This window comes from Triticum aestivum, chromosome 3B (assembly GCF_018294505.1).
Source record: "Triticum aestivum cultivar Chinese Spring chromosome 3B, IWGSC CS RefSeq v2.1, whole genome shotgun sequence".
Lineage (NCBI taxonomy): Eukaryota > Viridiplantae > Streptophyta > Magnoliopsida > Poales > Poaceae > Triticum > Triticum aestivum.
Genome location: NC_057801.1, coordinates 830,141,029 through 830,159,582, shown reverse-complemented (window position 1 = coordinate 830,159,582; position 18,554 = coordinate 830,141,029). Strand labels below are relative to the sequence as shown.

At 45.7% G+C, this 18,554-nt stretch overlaps 2 protein-coding genes across 3 annotated transcripts; both read right to left on the bottom strand.

The window, feature by feature from the left end:
• Positions 1 to 1,012: 1,012 nt before the first annotated feature.
• Positions 1,013 to 6,725, bottom strand: LOC123072742 (F-box/FBD/LRR-repeat protein At1g13570). Its single transcript, XM_044496369.1, has 4 exons — positions 6,542 to 6,725; positions 1,885 to 2,732; positions 1,631 to 1,786; positions 1,013 to 1,530 (listed from the first exon to the last, which is right to left on the bottom strand). Exons 2-4 carry the CDS (start codon positions 2,719 to 2,721, stop codon positions 1,234 to 1,236), a joined length of 1,290 nt encoding a protein of 429 aa, XP_044352304.1. The 5' UTR covers positions 2,722 to 2,732; positions 6,542 to 6,725; the 3' UTR covers positions 1,013 to 1,233.
• A 1,633-nt stretch (positions 6,726 to 8,358) lies between these two features.
• Positions 8,359 to 12,231, bottom strand: LOC123072740 (F-box/FBD/LRR-repeat protein At1g13570). 2 transcript variants are annotated; one of them, XM_044496367.1, is made up of 4 exons: positions 12,022 to 12,231; positions 9,433 to 10,275; positions 9,180 to 9,335; positions 8,359 to 9,076 (listed from the first exon to the last, which is right to left on the bottom strand). In XM_044496367.1, the coding sequence occupies exons 2-4, from the start codon at positions 10,252 to 10,254 to the stop codon at positions 8,804 to 8,806; spliced, it is 1,251 nt and encodes a 416-aa protein (XP_044352302.1). In that variant the 5' UTR covers positions 10,255 to 10,275; positions 12,022 to 12,231; the 3' UTR covers positions 8,359 to 8,803. The 2 variants fall into 2 exon arrangements, with proteins under 2 accessions (XP_044352302.1, XP_044352303.1); XM_044496368.1 differs by having other exon boundaries at positions 9,433 to 10,280; positions 12,022 to 12,224.
• Between the last annotated feature and the right edge of the window lie 6,323 nt (positions 12,232 to 18,554).

Here is an 18,554-nt window from a genome sequence, read left to right as displayed (position 1 = left end):
GCTTCAGGTATATAGTGTATGGTGGACATTGCATTCCTTGGAGAGATAGTGTATGGAATCGGGACGTCGTCTGCCTTGGAGGTGACTTTGATGGCAATGGGGTACCTATAGTCACCAATAACAAGCGCATCATTCAACATTCAATGGGTGATGACGAGGATGAGGAGGCAGCTATTGATGATTTCAATGTGAGTGATGACAAAGATGACGAGGCAACTGATGATTCCATTGTGTGGAACAACGACGACAAATATGAGGCGACTAGTCAGGAGAATGTGGAGAAGGACAAGGATAATGACATGGTGCTTAAACCACTAGCGAAAATGGTATATTTACTCTAATGACTCGTCCTAGGGTTTGTTTGTTTGTTTCGATATGGTATTTTTTTCATAACACAAGATAGCATGTTACGAATTTTCCCTCTGGACCTCGAGGGAAGCTCGTTCAGTCCTTCAAGGGTGCTCCTATTTATATACTCATGAACATATAGAAACATAATCCAGGCATTCCAAGAGTGAGATTTAATTAATACCTGAAAACCAGGGAATAATACTGAAGCAAACAATAGATGAATATTAAAGGCGACAATGATATAGGAAGGAATATTTCACTTATCAACCAAAAATAAAATAGGAGATGTAAGGAAAGACTCATTCAAATCTGAAACCAATCTGATAAATGCTTTGATTTCCAAAAAGTAGACTGATTCAGGCATGAGCTGCTTCGATCTCATGACCTCAGGCTTCATATGTCTACACTTGCAGAAGGTACAGTTTCATGCCTTTGATTCACATCTTCATTCTGGTTGATACAAGATGACGGTGTCATCATATATTTGATTACTTCTTATGGAAAGATATATTTGCTAGAAGCAGGAATTTACGACACGCATATCAAAGGGACAAAGCAGGAAGAGCTGAACTGACGCAGTTGAGGAAGGGCCAGAGCGGCTTGTGTGTCCCCAGCTCAATAAAGGAAAACACCTGCTAATAGCACATTAAGTACACATATATATAACCATCATCTAGTCTTGGCATAATGATTTGAGTCAAATCATTATGTAACCATATATATAACACTTGCTAATAGCGGCCTGATGATTTGAGTCAAATGCACACATATATAGCCATCATCTAGTCTTGGCATAAAGAAAGATGAAACAGTTCTAGTTGGCTGCAAATTAAACCGGCAAGTGATGGTGGGCGCTCTGTAGACTGTAGGGATGCATGCTTATCAAAATGTCACAATGACCTTGGCCCTGGGAGACACCCTCGGCAGAGCTAATAGCTTGGCAAGAACCATGCTGCACTCTGTTTTGCCCTTCCATTCTATCTGCACTTCTTCCAGAGCCGGTGCCCAGTTCAGTAGCTTTGCCACGAAATCGACTTCGCAGTCCACACCCCTGAAACCTTTCACACTGGCTGTTACAAGATGATCCAATTGTACTTGCATGGTAAGCTCTGGAATGCTCGCCTGATCATGAACCTGATCTTGAACCTGATCCTGAACCCATGAGCTCGAAGAGGGCCTCTGCATTTTTTTTCCACAACTCATTAGGTGCCATAAAAACAAGAATGAACATTGATTGGATGACTGAGCGAGGGAGAGGATTTACTGGAGGCATACATACCCATATGTCAAGCTTCTTTAAGTTAGGGGCATTCTGAAACAATGAACAAGCGGCCAAGAGTTGCCGCTCGTCCCCAAAGCATATTGCAAGATAAATACTCTCTAGGCGAGTAAACACGGCAGGGAGGTTCGTAAGTATTAAACCATTTGATAGATACTGCAACATGAACAAAGAGAAGAAAAAGGAAATGGCAACACTGATTAGTCAGGAGCCAAAAGAAGGCCATAGTAAAGCTGGAGGTAATAATATCTCACCATCAGTAAAAAGCCGCTAATTGCAAGGCTTTTGATGTCACTTAGGCTTCCCAATAACTGCTTGACATAGCTTTCCTTGTGAAGCGCAATTGGATCCAAAGGATATGCTTTACCTTTGTGATAAGGAAAGAGAATGGCCCCCTCCAAATTGGGGGCATCAAAAATAATGTCTTTAAAGTCCCCGACAACATAAATATGTTTCAGTTTAGGAGCTTGAACGTTTAGATGGTTGATGCCCTCAAAATAAGATAGTTTCAAATAATTCAGTACGGGGCAAAACGAGACCAGATTTTGGATGTCCAAGTCTGTGGAGGAGAACTTTATCAGGTTGAGGTGAGTTAATCTCTTGAAACCTTGGAATACCCGGGGCAAGCTGATGATGCAGTTTTGCAGGTAGAGAAGCTTCAAATCGCCGATAGAAAATAGACATGAGGGAATCCTATACCCTGGCCCAGAGTTCAACTCGATTCTAACTGATCTTGGTGATCTCCTAGAAAGCATGAGCATCCACCTGCCGAACTCGTCATGGTAAGTCTTGCTACCTGAAATCTCGAACTTCTCTACAGTTCCGTTGTGGAGTGATAGCACCATATCGACTAATGTGACGAACTTGTGTTTTGCAAAATTTCCATCACGCAGAATTAGTTTTGGCATATTAGTCCATGCATCCCTCCAAGTACTTGACAAGGTGCTAGTCCTAACCGCTTCTTCGACATTCAAACGGGAGAGGATGTCGCCCTTTATCTCTGGAGGCAAACTGCTCAGTCTGTCTGAACTCACAACAGATGTAGATTCCACCATGGCCTTTTTACAGGTACTCATTGCTTCAGAATCCATATTAAACTGTCCTATTATTTCCAGAATACAGGGAGCCTAAATTAGCGTGCAGTCTACCACATAACACTAAAAGTACAACACATGCAAAATTAAATGCTGCACTAAGTAAGTTGCTTGTTCATAGAAAAAAAAGGAACAACCGAGAGATGGCAGTAAAGGGAAGCAAGTCCGGTATGTTTCTATAAACAGAACTGAACCTGACTACCGCGTTGGTAAGCTCAAAAGCTTGATTATCATTTGACATGCGTTACAATACCCTAATTTGTGATCTTGAATAGCAACCATTTCCCATGCTGCAAGTTGGAAAGGGGTTTCTTTTGTTGAATATACATGTGCCATCAATCCATCATGCTCCAAACTGAAAGTGTGGATTTAGCAGTTTTGTCATTGTAGTTTAAACATTAACTATAAAGCCATGATTACGTGATGTTATTACATCCTTTATCTATATTTTTTTTACTAATAAATAAATTCTCTACTAATAAAGGGAATATGTATTCTTGGTCCATCGTGACATTTTACAGAAACACCCTTGACTTTTAGTACAATCTACCCGTAGTAAAAAAACTATTTCATAAAAAACAATGAACGGTTCACGCCTGCCCACAGACTCGAACTCTGGTTGGCAGAAAAGGAGCACAACTTGACCGATTAGCCAACTCAAGCAGCCCGTGTTATGTGAAAAAACAATGTTTAGATCATATTAAATCGGGTTATGTTTCCATTGCTTCATGCGACCTTTACACGCACGGGAGCTTGCATGGCCTGGACCGGCCCACGCTCATGGGCCTTCCATCCGATAAATCAGCCAACATGTTATGATAAATCAACCCAAAGTTAGTCCCACCTTAGCCCCTTGCATCGAATCCTTACAATGTATATACGCCTTTAAGTTTTGTGGGTAACAGGAAGCTCTCTCCGGAATTAATTAGCGAAGGGTGAGGAATGATTCCAGAAATAAGGAAGCAAGGTTTCTTGCCTATCCACAGAATAAATCCGGTGGTCAATCATCAATTAGCCATGTGAAAGAGAAATAAGGAATGGAAACTGGCCTCTCCACATAATAAATTAGTGGCGAGAGTGAATTCCGGCGCTACTGGAAAGAGAGATATGGAATGGAATGCAACGACTTTTAGTACAATCTACCCGGAGTAAAAAAATGGTTCGTCAGAAAAAATAGAAAAACGGTTCGTGCCTGCGTACGGACTCGAACTCGGGTTGGCAGAAAAAGAGCACGACTTGGCAGATTAACCAATTTAACCAGCCCATGCTACGTGAAAAAAACAATGCTTAATAGATCATATTACCGGGCTATATTTCCATTGCTTCCTACGTCCTTCACATGCACATAGGCTTGCATGGCCTGGACCGGCCCACGCACGCAACCGCTCATGGGCCTTCCATCCGATAAATCAGCCAACGTGTTATGATAAAATATTAAAAAAATTAGTCCCACAATTTATATATGCCTTTAAGTTTGGTGGGTAACAGGAAGTTGTCTCCGGACTCAATTACCAAAGGGTGAGGAATGAATTGCAGAAATAAGGAAGGAAGGTTTCTTGCCACCAGATTAATCTGGGTACTAAGGAAGGAAGGTTTCTTGCCTATCCACAGAATAAATCAGTGGTGAATAAATCCGGTGGTCAATCATCAATTAGCCATGTGAAAGAGAAATACAGAAGGAAAAGAGAGAATATGGAATGGAATGGAATGACCTTTAGTACAATCTACCCGCAATAAAATAACGGTTCGTCAAAAAATAAATGAACGGTTCGTGCCTGCCACACGAACTCGAACTCAGGTTGGCAGAAAATGACCGATTAGCCAACTCAACCAGCCCATGTTACGTGAAAAAACAATGTTTAATAGATCATATTAAGTCGGGCTATGTTTTCATTGCTTCCTGCGCCCTTCACACGCACTAGGGCTTTCATGGCCGGCCCATGCACGCAACCGCTCATTGGCCTCCCATCTGATAAATTAGCTAGCATGTTGTGATAAATCAACCATTGTTACAAATATCGGCCGATTAACTAACGATATGAGAAGTTAACTACTATTCGGACCCCTCTGATACGAAAGGCCTATTCAGTCCATTAATTCGGAGTCCCAGTTAATCATTCTGACAAGCCGATTTATCAGTTGTCAGGCAGAATTATCAGCCAGGCCGATTATCTGGGCGGCATATTTTGTCCCAAATCTGACCCGTTCCCTCCCTTTAACGCCCTAGTTTTCAGTTTTTCATAGATGCCACAACATTAGGTTTAGGCCACTCCTCCCTCCTGCCCGATCTATTGCTCCCTCGCCCTCCTGGAGGAGGAGCCGCCGCCCCTCTCCAGTCAGCATCTGCCGGTGGTGTCCCCTCCACCAGCAGCCCCCTCTCCCCCTCCGCCCTGACCCTCCGTCAGCAGTATTTGGATCTATCCCCTACCCGAGCAACAGCAAGTTACCCCTCAACAAGCAGCTCAGGCAATGGAGTCCTCCCTTCCCTGAGTATATATAGATATGGCCCTTGCATGTAGCATATGATTCCATATTTAGACATTTCAGTACAATGCATGTTGCTATGTATCCTATCTGCCTAAGTATATATAGATATGACCCTAGTTCCCCCTAACCGATAAATGGGTTACCGATATATTTCGTTAAATGGATGATTCGCCAGTTAATCCCTTCTCGGCCCCCGACCGATATGTTACCAATTATAGATATCTTAAACATTGAAATCAACCAAAAATTAGTCCCACCTCGGCCCCTTGCATCGAATCCTTACAATTTATATACACCTTTAAGTTTTGTGGGTAACAGGAAGCTGTCTGCGGAATAATTAGCGAAGGGTGAGGAATAAATTCCAGAAATAACCAAGGAAGGTTTCTTGCCTCCGGATAAATCGAGGTAATAAGGAAGGTTTCTTGCCTATCCACAGAATAAATCAGTGGCGAATAAATCCGATGGTCAATCATCAATTAGTCATGTGAAAGAGAAATAAGGAATGGAACCTGGCCTCTCCAAAGAATAAATTGGTGGCGAGAGTGAATTCCAGGCGACTGGAAAGAGAAACACGGAAGGAAGGCGAGAGAAATATGTAATGGAATGGAACTCGACGTCTCTACCGAGTAATAAATCGGGTGCGGCTCTACACCTACGGTACGAGAAGAGATTTAAACTAAATCGGCCACTTTGGCTAATTAAACAGGGAACATACAATTCGCGACGTGCCAGGCTCCCTGCCAAAGTGAATCCCAAATAATTGATATGTTTCTATGCTTACTTCGTTTGCTTCTTTTCCTTCACATGTCAGGTCTTAACTAACCACCAAATGCTTCATCGTTTATGTATTACGGGCTAGATGCATATGAGTGTTTTTTTCACCCGTTGCAATTGAAAAGGTATTTTTCCTAGTACTCACATATTGAATGTGATAAAATCTTATACTACGGGACAGAGAGAGTACAAGACTACCAATGGAAAAGATTAATTCTATGAGATAACATCTTATATTACAGGACAGGGAGAGTACAACACTACCCATGGAAAAGATTAAACATATAAGATTAGTATACTGTAGGAGCTAGAGAATAATAAGAAAAGGCAATGTAAATAGCAGGGAACTAAACTGGATTCAGTTAAGCAGCTGAATCTGAAAAAAGCATGTGAACAGAATTAAGATTAACCAGAACAATCTCATCAATCCTCACGGGGCAATCTGATAGCCCAAAGAACTTAGCGCTGCAGGCCACATGAATTCATGATGCCGCTTCTTCAATAACTCGTGAATTCACCGCGAACAAATCTCACCTAGGAAGCCAAAATAACTTACGGCGGAGTGTTCCTTCTTCAATAATCAACGGAGGCCACGCCGCTCGGCTGCTGCGGCCTGTCGCCAATCCGGAGCGCCGAGGGGCGCGGAACGGAGGCACGACGGCACGCCGGATGCCGGCGCCGCCGGAGGGTTGCGCCAGCTGTGGAAACGGCGATTTGGTCGGCGACTCGCTGAGCACTTGTATTCCCGAATTGGGCTTGAGGAATTAGGATAGAACCAGGCGGTCTAGATGGGCTACTCCTTATGTTGGGCCTTCCTTTTTCTTTTACGTTTGTCCTTACCTTGGGCTGAATGCTTGAATGGCCTGCCATTTTCGTTTTTTTTCATAAAGGATGGATTTTATTAATTTATAGTAAGTCGCATCAAGAAAATACAAATATGGCGCATCAGGTCTAATTAGCGGCAGTGGTGAGTGGTGGAGAAAAATTTCTAGGCTCTAATTACCGAATTGTCATGGCCTGGGGAGGAGGGGATCAAGATCAAGGAGGAAGATAGGCGAGGAGCAACAGGTTAGGTGAGAGCGAGCTTGGACAAGGGGAAAGGGGAGACTAGTTGGCAATTCATTCGCAGCCTCAGTCTGGTCGCCGTACAATATGTAGCATCCCACTTGGGCTACCGAACCTGGCCTTGGGCCCAACACACATTACATGGCCTTTGGCCCAACACGCACACAACTCACTCGTTGCGGTTCAGTTAACTGCAGTTAAGTTTCCCTCAAAAAAAAAAGTTAACTGCAGTTAAGTGAACTACACTTTCAGTCCGCTGTGGATATATCATCTGCAGGCGTGACATAGATGATACACCGAGAGCTGCTATAGGACTTTATAAGCACATGATGTAAAACATCAAAGTTAAATCATAAATGTCACCATAAACATTTTCGACTCAAAGCAAAGAACTGCGGTAATCTTGACTGTGCCACTCCCTGAGATTGTTGTCGTCATCCGGAATGCACTAGAGTGGTTTGAGATTCGTAAGGTGCTCGTACGGTCGACTCCAGATGGTCTTGCAATATTCATGACCAACAATGTGAACTACCCCATCATTTTTGTCCGTCCGGGAAAAGGTGTTTCGCTGCTTTAGCTATATAGTACGACCTTCACATGCATCGTGGACATTGCATTTCTTGGAGACATAGTGTATGGAATCACGACGTCATCTCCCTCGGAGTTTGATGGCAATGGGGTACCTATAGTCACCAATATCAAGCGCATCATTCAACATTCAATGGGCGATGACGATTCCATTGTGTGGAGTGATGACGAGGATGAGGAGGTAGCTAATGACGATTGCGATGTGTGAAGCAATGACGAAGATGATGACGCAACTGATGATTCTATTGTGTGGAACAACGCCGGCAAATATGAGGAGGCAACATGTCAGGAGAATGTGGAGGAGGACAAAGATAATGACATGGTGCTTAAAACACTAGCGAAAATGGTATATTTACTGTAAGGACTCGTCCTAGGGTTTGTTTGTTTGGATGTGGTATTTACTTTTAATAACACAAGACAGCAACTTACTAATTTTCCCTCTGGAGCCTCGAGTGAAACTCATTCAGTCCTTCAAGGGTGCTCATATTTGTACTACGTTTCCATATATCTGAAAGTAGATGAACATACGGCTGTGTTTCATTTATATACTCATAAATATTTGGAAATGTAATCCAGAGATTTGATTAATACCTGACAACCAGTGAATAATACTGAAGCACACAATAGCTGAATATTAAAGGTGACAGTGATATAGAAATATTTCACTAATATTAACAACAAATAAAATAGGAGATGTAAGACGCATTGAACACTCATTCCAATCTGAAACCAGTCTGATAAATGCTTTGATTTCCAGAAAGTACACTGATTCAGGCAGCATATGTCACACATGCGGAAGGTACAGTTACATGCCTTTGATTCACATCTTCATTCTTGTTGATACAAGATGAAGGTGTATTATATATTTCATTATTTCTTAGATTTTCTGGAATCAGGAATTTACTTTACGCAGAACAACAGGACGGGCTGAGCTGACACGGTTGAGCACGGGCAACAGCGGCTTGTGTCCCCGGCTCAACAAAGGATAACACTTGCTAATACTGGCACATTAAGTACTCCCTCTGCCTGATGATTTGCGTCAATGCACACATATATAACCATCATCTAGTCTTGGCATCAAGAAAGATGAAACAGTTCTAGTTGGCTGCAAATTAAACCGGCAAGTGATGGGGGATGCTCTGTAGACTGTAGGGATGCATGCTTATCAAAATGTAACAATGACCTTGGCCCTGGGAGACACCCTCGGCAGAGCTAATAGCTTGGCAAGAACCATGCTGCACTCTGTTTTGCACTGCCATTCTATCTTCACTTCTTCCAGAGCCGGTGCCCAGTTCAGTAGCTTCTCCACGAAACCAACTTCACAGTCCACACCCCTGAAACCTTTCACACTGGCTGTTACGAGATGATCCAATTGCACTTGCATGGTAAGCTCTGGAATGCTCGCCTGATCCTGATCCCATGTGCTCAAAGATTGACTCTGCATTTTTTTTCACAACTCATTAATTAGATGCCATAAATATAAGAATGAACATGGATTGAATGACTGAGGAAGGGAGAAGATTTACTGGAGGCATACGTACCCACAAGTCAAGCTTCTTTAAGTTAGGGGCATTCTGAAACAATGAACAAGCGGCCAAGAATTGCCGCTGGTCCCCAAAGCATATCGCAAGATAAATACTCTCCAGGCGAGCAAACACGGCAGGGAGCTTTGTGAGTATGCAACCTTTTGATAGATACTACAACATGAACAGAAAAAGAAAAAGGAAGTGTCAATACAGATTAGTCAAGAGCCAAAAGAAAGCCATAGTAATGCTAGAGCTAATAATAGCTCACCCTCAGTAAAAAGCCGGTAATTGCAAGGGTTTTGATGTCACTTAGGCTTCCCACTAACTGCTTGGCATAGCTTTCCTTTTGAAGCGCAGTTGGATCAGAATGATGTGCTATAGCTTTCTGATCAAGAAAGAGAGCGGCCACCTCCAAATTAGGGGCATCGAAATTAATGTCTTCAACATCCCCAACAACATAAAGAAGTTTCAGTTTAGGAGCTTGAACGGTTAGATGGTTGATGCCCTCAAAAGAAGCTAGTTCCAAATAAATCAGTACGCGGCAGAACGAGACCAGATTTTGGATGTCCATGTCTGTAGACGAGAAATTTTTCAGGCTGAGGCGAGTTAATCTCTTGAAACCTTGGAATACCCGGGGCAAGCTGATGATGCAGTTTTGCAGGTGCAGAAGCTCCAAATCGCCCATAGAAAATAGACATGAGGGAATCTCGTACCCTGGCCCTGAGTTCAACTCGATTATAATTGATCTTGGTGATCTCCTAGAAAGCATGAGCATCCATCTGCTGAACTCGTCATGGTAAGTTTTGCTACCTGAAATATCAAACTTCTCTACAGTTCCCTTGTGGAGTGATAGCACCATATCGACTAATGTGACGAACTTGGTTCTTGCAAAATTTCCATCGCGCAGAAATATTTTTGGCATATTAGTCCATGCATCCCTCCAAGTACTTGATAAGGTGCTAGTCCTAACCGCTTCTTCTACATTCAGACGGGAGAGGATGTCGCCCTTTATCTCTGGAGGTAGACTGCTCAGTCTGTCTGAACTCACAACAGATGTAGATTTCGCCCTGGCTTTTTTACAGGTACTCATTGCTTCAGAATCCGGATTAAACTGTCCTAACATTTCCAGAATACAGGGAGCCTATATTAGCGTGCAGTCTACCACATATCACTAAAAATACAACACATGCTGAAATTAAATGGCGCACCAAGTAAGTTGCTCGTTCGTAGAAAAAACAACGAGAGATGGCAGTTTAGGGAAGCAAGTCCGGTATGTTTCTATGAACAGAACTGAACTTGACTACTGCACTGGTAAGCTCAAAAGCTTGATTATCATTTGGCATGTGTTACAATACCCTAATTTGTGATCTTGAATAGCAACCATTTCCCATGCTGCAAACTGGAAAGGGGTTTCTTTTTTTGAATACGTGTGCGATCATGCTGCAAGCTGAAAGTGCGGATTTGGCAGTTTTGTCATTTTAGCTACAAAGCATGGACGCGGCAGAAGTTGCCAAATCCCCGTGCTCTGATACGGCCGGACAAGGGGACACGCTCGGTATCCCGCCGTATTTCCCGATTTACGAATTAAAAAGAAAAAGAAAAAAAGGGAGGACACGGCAGGGACACGCAGGGGTCACGTGGGGGACTCGGTCGGCCAAACTACGCTTCGGCCCGATAGGAAAGCCCTTTTCTTTGCAGGTCGCATTCACAGCCGCAACAAAGCTAGGAAACCTCCTGGACTGGTTGACGCCACAAAATATAGGGTTTCCCAGATGCTGGACTCGCCGCCGCCATCTCCTGGAGTCGCCACCGCCACCGCCATATGGATTTGCCGCCGTCTCCCAAGTGCAGAAGCCTCTCCTCCCAACGGCAACCAAGCTGGAGCAGGTAACCTCGACCTCGTTCATCTATCTGAATCCATTTTTCGTTGAGTTGCTGCTGCTTGCTTCCCCTGTTCCCAATGCCCTTGCTGCTGCTGCTTCCTTGTTGCTTCGCCATGCTGTTCCTGTGATGCTGCTTGCTTGTTGCTTCCTCATGTTGTTCTGAACTGTTGATTGGTGGTTCATGTTAGGAAACAACATCTGGGAGTGGCGCTACCGCAGGTAGCCAATCATCTGTGGGTGAGACCGTGAGAGTGAAGGAGGACAACCACCTGGTGATGTGTTTTGCAAGTTGCAATGACAATTGACCTGGATCAGGTCTGGATGATCAATCAAGCACTTGAAATAGGAGACAACAGACAACAAATGGGGCAGTATTCTCCATTCTGACCTCTTTCTCGTTATTTTTTTGTCTTTAACTTTATATTACATGGCATATATTTATTTATTTTTATATATACTTGCCGTGTCCTCGATGGGCTGTTTTTGGAAAAGGTTGTATCTCGTGTCCCCGTATCCGTGCTTTTTAGCATTTTAGTTCCAACATTGATAGCAGAGGAAAAGATTATGTGTGGCCATACCAAGTACTCCATCCCAAAATAAGTGTCGCAGACTTAGTACAACTTAGTCTGCGACACTTTTTTTTTGGGGACGGATGGAGTACAAGACTACCTGTGTTAAAGATTAATTCTACGAGATTAGTACTGTGGGAACTAGAGAATAAGAATAGGCAATGTAAATAGCAGGGAACTAAACTGGATTCAGTTAATTAAGCAACTGGATCTAAAAAAAAAGCATGTAACTAACAAGAACATATTATAATCTGCTATTGTCACAAACAATCCGATTAATCCTCACGGGGATCTGAGATAGCCCAAAGAACATAGCGATACAGGCCACATGAAACCCTTATTCTTCAATAATTCGTGAATCCACTGCGAACAAATCTCATGAAACAGGAAGCCGGAATAAATTACCGAGTATTCTTTCTTCAACAATCTTCAATAAACAGGCCACATGAAGCCGCGCTGCTCGCCTGCTGCGACCTGTGGCTAAGATGTGGAAACGGAGGCACGACGCCGCGCCGGATGCCTACGCCGCCGCGCCGCCGCCGGAGGGTTGCGCCAGATGTGGAAATGCCCAATTTTGGTCGGCGACTCGCTGAGCAGTGGCATTGCCGAATTGGGCTTGGGGATAGACTGGGAGAGAGCCAGGCGGGCTGGATGGGCTACTCCCTATGTTGGGCCTTTCTTTTTCTTTTACGTTGGACCTTAGCTTGGGTTGAATGCTTGTATGGCCTGCCATTTTCGGGGTTTTTTCCCCTCATAAATGGTGGATATTATTAATTTATAAGTCGCATCGAGAAGATACAAGTATTATACACCAGGTCTCTGCAAGACTAAGATGCGCATAGCCAACACCAAAGCAAACAAACAAGAAAAGGAGAAAACATGATCTCCGAAAGTCATGTTGAAGCAAACTCAAGCATGAAGCTGCAAACATTAACATCGGTTGCCATTGATGACATCACCCCCGACTATGGAAGAAGTGCTTCAATGACGAGGCATCCAAGAAAAGAACAACACATGAATACCGCTATCACCAGATCGACGGTGGAGAAGCAAAGGTGGGCGAGCAGGAGTCTGGCCCCCCTAATGGTTGAGTAAACATTTAAACCGGTATCATGTAATTAGCAATAATATAGGCAATTGCGCGTGTACTTGACCCCTTATTCTTGAAATAGGCTTCCGCCCCCTTTTCAATAAAAGTACAAACGTCTAAAAAGATGCAAAGTGGTGAGAAATCCTCAAACGACCAGCTCAAAAGAAATGAAACTACATTCAAGCGAGTGGCACAAGTGTAACAAAGCCAACATCGAGCATGAAACCACTACTGCAGGTCTGAATGACACTGGCCCCTCATCACAGACATGTCGCAGTACATGCATCAGTGATGATCCTTAGCACTGACCGGCCATGGTAGGCGTGTCAGTGATTAGGTGATTTGGGCTTTGGATGAATGGTTATCTAAGACCGGTCTAAAAATGACCGGTCAATGATGGTTCCCTTCGATGACTAAAATGAAGGGAAACGTCCCTCTGACCTCAACCATTAAAATGAAGGTGATTTGGGCTTGGATGAATGTTGTGTACGTGGTTTGTTTATTCTCAAAGTATACACTGGTTGTCTCCAGTCCAAACACTCGTTGTCGCCGTCGAGCCCCTCTTCCTTTAGTTTTCACTTCCTTCGGTTGTGCACCGTTGCTCGCCTTCCTCATACCCTCCCTTCAATCCCGTTGTTGATCTGTGCAGATGATCCCTCTGATGCCACCGCGACCACCCGCCGGCATGCCCTGGTCGGTCACATCATCCGGACACCTCGGCGACCACCCGGCTCGGCCGCTCGCATGCCATGACCAGCTAAGACGGTGTGGCGCCATCAACTCCATCTTGTCGTTTGTGTTGCCATTTCATGGAAGGCCGGGGCTCGTGCACAGTCGTAAACCAACATGTGATGCCTCGTTCTTCGGTCGTGGCGGCTATGACGGTGGTGAGTACCATTTCTTAATAATATACTCCATCCACTCCTAAATATAAGTCCTTTTAGAGATTCCAATATGAACTACATACGGATGTATATGGACATATTTTAGAGTGTATATTCACTCATTTTTCTCCTTGTGTAGTCCATATTGAAATCTCTAAAACGACTTATATTTAGAAACGGAGGGAGTAGCTATTAAGGATTTTTAGTTAAGTGAAATATTCTAATGGTGTTGCATGGACACTAGACCGATCATGAAGAACTTGTTACCTTTAGTTTTGTGCATAGCTAATCTTTATAGAATCTATTATGTCTTTAGAGTTTAGCCGAACTATTGTAATGTTGTTGCACTAGCCTATACACATATTAAAGGTGTGGCTAGTTACGTGAAACTATCCTAGTGGTGTTTCATGAATGTCCGTTATGTTATCAGAGGAGGTCTATATTTTTGTGTTTGTTGCATGTAGATTATCGAACCTCAACTGATGTAGTAAAGACAAGGAGTATAATGTAACCAAAATGTTATATTTTAGTTGCACTCCACAAAACATGCTGGGGAGAATATGAGGTGTCAGGAGTGACACCTGCTTTTGCCTTTAAGAATTCTAGTGTCTCCTTCAACACTCTTGTCAATTGCATACACTCATCTACACGCACATACATGCATGGAAACACTTTCCATCATCAGTATACTAAATACTAATAGGAGGACATCACCAGACGCCTGCTGGACCGTTGATGCTAGCACTCCCATCCAACGACACGTGCTTCCCCTATATATTTCCTTCCCTACAGCTGCATCTCCCCATCCACGGTCATTAAACCCTAACATGCAGAGCGTCGGCAACTCCCCACAAGCCGATCCGATCTCAAGCTGCTGGAAGCCTCGACGATGACGATATCGTCTTGTCCCCTCATCCCGTGGCGGCAAGGAGGAGGCACTCCGCGGGAGGTAGCCGCTGGAACAACGAATCCAACGGCGGAGGATGACAGGCGCGCAAGATCTCCATGACCTTGCCCCACAGCTCCTGCCACCACGCTCCATCTTCCTCGGCATGGTGCCCCGCCCACGATCATCTTCCACGGTACTCTTCACGAACGGTGAAGAGCACTCCACAGGGAGCCCCTAATGCATGTTCATCATCCACACCGTCTTCGCTTCTTGTGGCCGCCGTTTCCATGCCGACGCTGCCTACATGACGGCCCTATGTTTAATCATGGGTCGTGCCAGTGTGGGTGCTTCCATGATCGGGCCACTGTGTCCCTCACGCATGTGCAATCGGCATCATGGTGGACTGTGGCAACATTGTGCCGAGAAGATAGCACCGTGACCATTCTTGAAGCAAATTCCGGTATCATAAGAAGCAAACGTTATTTCTGTTGGAAGCATTGTTTCGATGGAACAAAAATCAACAATGTTTTCTTCGATGTCAAAATTTATTCTCTTTTTGGAGGTAATGTAGATCTGGGCCAATATTTGTAACTTGGGAAACAAACCATATTTTCTTTGGAAGCAGATTATTTTCTCTCTTTGGAAGCATTGTTGGTGGAAGCAAATGTATTCTTTTCTATGTTATATAAACGTACTACTCGAATGTCTTGGAAGCAATCTCGTTGGACAAGTGAAACAAGGTATTCTATAGATAGGAAGCAAATTGAAATTATAATGGTTTAGCACAATTGGAAACAAATTTTCACATATGAAAGCATACTGCATGGCCCATAATTAGATGTAGTGCCAACAGAAGTAAGAATAGCCGAGATTATTGGAAGAAATTATCAGGGATTGTTTTCCTAAAAATAGTGCTTCCATCGGTAAACAGAAATGCTTCTATCCATGCAAGAATATTTTTTCATTTTTCGTGGAAGCAATATAGTGATGCTTTTGAAACAAAATATTATTAGACACAATCTTATTTCATAAAAGCAAACCTCATTAACTATGGAAGCTAATTCCTCAATTGATGGAAACGTAAATCACTGTGGAAAAGTCTTATATCGAAGCAGTCCTTCGGAAGCAAAAGTGAATAACAATGGAAACAAAATTTTCAACAATGGAAACAAAATTTGCTTGTAAGGCCGCAAACCATATCTTGTAGAATGCCAATTTTCAACAGTAATTACTCTCCTTACTATCCGAAATTAGTTTGTTAAATATATGGAAAACGTTGAATTGGTTTCCTAAATAACGGGAGTAGTTATTAGCAAATCCGACGTAATTAGCTCCATCAAGTTTTAATTTTGGAAACTGCGCACTAAATGTGGGCTGTGCACAGAGGCCACCCTGCTCATCCAACGGCTATACATGCTTTCATCCAACGGCTTAATACTGGTCTGATAGGAAGCTAGGATCGGTAGTTTGATCCCTAGCCGTTCCCTTTGTATAAATGCACGCACACTCTAAACCTATAAGCACCTTTGAGAGACCGAGCTAGCTGATCTTAAGATTGGGAAAGTCATCACAGACACCGCGCTATAGACAGGGAGGTCGCCTACCAGTGAAAGAATATTCTTCATTATGCGACAAAGCATGTCTAAGAGCATCTCCACTCCCCCCCCCCCCCCAACAGGCCCCCAGGGCGCCTTTTTAGCACCGGCGGCGAAAAATCGGCCCAGTCACGCCCCCAGGCCGTTGTTTCTCGCCGGTTTGGGCCGAAATACCAACCGGCGATCCCAAGCCTAACCCAGCGCATCGGGGGGCACCTAGGGGTGCCGGCAGAAGCGAAAAGGCACATGGACCAGCGCTGTCGGCGACAAACCTGCCGATTCCTGCTGTCCTCCCCCCTTTCCCTCCATTTCCCCATTGCTTCCCCCTCCCCCCGCCCCTCGCGCCGCTCCCGCCATTTCCTCGTCAGATCCGACCGCCATGCCGCTGAAGAAGTATCTGGTGCCTCGCCTAGTGGCCGATTCCACCTAGCCGAAGCATAGGAAGGCGAGGGCGCCGATGGCAAGGCTGCCACCGGGCTTGTGAATGTCGAGTGGAGGGCGGATGTTCAGCGCCGGGAGGCGGTCACCGCCGACCGGCGGAACAGGCTCATCATCAAAAGGGCCAGGGATGCGGCGATGGCGGAGCAGGGAGAGGCATCTCGCGCGGGGATGATGAACCTTCCGCCCGGCCATTGCCTACAAGCCGCATGTGTGTGTGTGGGGGGAGCCAGCAGAGCGTCGCGTCGCCGGCCAACTTCTCACCGCCGGTATGGGGGTACGCACCATCGCCTGGCTACCCCGACAGCGACGCGCATGGCGGCTTCAACCCCAACATCACCTTCCCGCATGGTGTGCCTCCCCTCCGGCTTCAACCCCGACGCACGCACTCCCATCCCCGCGTTCACCGCCGGCCTCAGCCCAGTACAGTTGCTCGTCGCCCGCATCAGCCTCGCATGCGCCGCCTCTGCGTCGGGGGCTCTGCCGTTCGCACACAGCTCGGCGCCATCGACGTCGACATGGACGAGATCATCACGAGCGGCTCGGGCGCCGCCGCTTCCAGCCCCGGGCTCCATGCACAAGACGAAACGATGGACGACAAGCTCGACGACACCGAGGAGGAGGTGGAGGAGGAAGAACATGCGGAGGCAGAGGCGGAGCCGGCGTCAGCATCGAAAGGGAGAAAGAAGAAGTGTGCGGCCACCGCCAGGCCGGGCGAGCCTCACGTCAAGTGGACGTCCAAGGAAGACGACTGCCTTGCCGAAGCATGGAAGACTGTCAGCATCGACCCGATCACCGGCTCGAACCAAAACGCCGACACGTACTAGAGAAGGATCAAAATGGCGTTCGATGAGCGCAAGTTGGTCGACCCCGGCTTCACCCACATCCGCATGGATCGCAGCAAAAAGGCCATGGCGAACCATCGAGTGGTCATCCAGACGGCCTACAACAAGTGGCATGGGATCATCGAGGAGGTCACGGCTCACCTGGAAAGCGGCGCCAACATCGAGGGTTAGGTATGGCCTATCGCCGGCTCAGTTCTTTCGCCATGTACTTCGCCAACACCTGTTCTTCGGCTGTGCAGATTGTTCGGATGTTCAACATGTATCGCCAAGATAACAGCGACCAAGAGTTCAAGTTTCTTCAGGTGTTCTCCAGGATCGAGTCGTGCGAGAAGTAGAGGGAGGTCCGTCTCACTCTCGCCAAGGCCAAGGAGACCTACAAGCTGGACGCGCCTGCCCCTGTGGTGGCAGAAGGGCACCCTGATGGCAACAAAAGAGCCAAGGTGGCGAGCGACGCAGCACCCGCTGCCGAATGATTGCAATCATCGATCGAGCAGTGCATCGCCGACGCCAAGAATAGCGCCGCCAAGAGGGAGGAGAAATCCGACGCGATGTGCTCGGCGCTGATGATGAAGCAGGACGTCAAGTTCGACCTTCTCAGGACCAACATCGGCGCGAAGAAGAGGAACACCGACCTGGCGTTCTTGATGGTGGCAGACATGTCGACGATGGACAAGCAGGTCAAGGCATGGAACCTAGCGGAGCGCGACCTCATCTTGAACCATATGCCCAGGTCGATGGCGACCACCGCCCATATGCCCACGACGACACCAACACCGACGCCCAGCCCGAGCGATGAAGCCGTGCCGACGCCGACGATCAGCCCGAGCACAAAAGCCACGCCGACGTCGAGCCCGACTGCGCCCACGCTGACCCAGGCCAGTCCCACGGCAGAGGAGCCTGCCGTTTGATGTGTCCCATGGCTATTATTCCTTTTTTTGAGGACTAGAGTAAACAAATCTTACTCCAGTGGGGGGTTACATTCAGAGAACATCAAACTACGTAACCCAGTAGGGACATTAGCGATCAGAAAAAAATCCCCAGATCTCCTAGCTTCAGCTGCCAACTCATGTGCAAGAGAATTACGCTGGCGCTTAACGTGAACCACATGTTTGCTCGCAAAACCTTCAAGTAGTGATTTTATATCCATTATCAGGCCATAGCTTGCTGACCTGATTGGGCCGTCCCTTTGGAGATAAG

What these genes read in the sequence shown, in the direction of transcription:
- LOC123072742 (XM_044496369.1), bottom strand. Translation starts at nt 2,721, where the DNA reads ATGGATTCTGAAGCAATGAGTACCTGTAAAAAGGCCATGGTGGAATCT. An exon ending in TTAGCGGCTTTTTACTGATG is followed by an intron (nt 1,787 to 1,884) that starts GTGAGATATTAT and finishes TTCATGTTGCAG; the next exon opens with TATCTATCAAATGGTTTAAT. An exon ending in TAAAGAAGCTTGACATATGG is followed by an intron (nt 1,531 to 1,630) that starts GTATGTATGCCT and finishes AAAAAAATGCAG; the next exon opens with AGGCCCTCTTCGAGCTCATG.
- LOC123072740 (XM_044496367.1), bottom strand. Translation starts at nt 10,254, where the DNA reads ATGAGTACCTGTAAAAAAGCCAGGGCGAAATCTACATCTGTTGTGAGT. An exon ending in TTACCGGCTTTTTACTGAGG is followed by an intron (nt 9,336 to 9,432) that starts GTGAGCTATTAT and finishes TTCATGTTGTAG; the next exon opens with TATCTATCAAAAGGTTGCAT. An exon ending in TAAAGAAGCTTGACTTGTGG is followed by an intron (nt 9,077 to 9,179) that starts GTACGTATGCCT and finishes AAAAAAATGCAG; the next exon opens with AGTCAATCTTTGAGCACATG.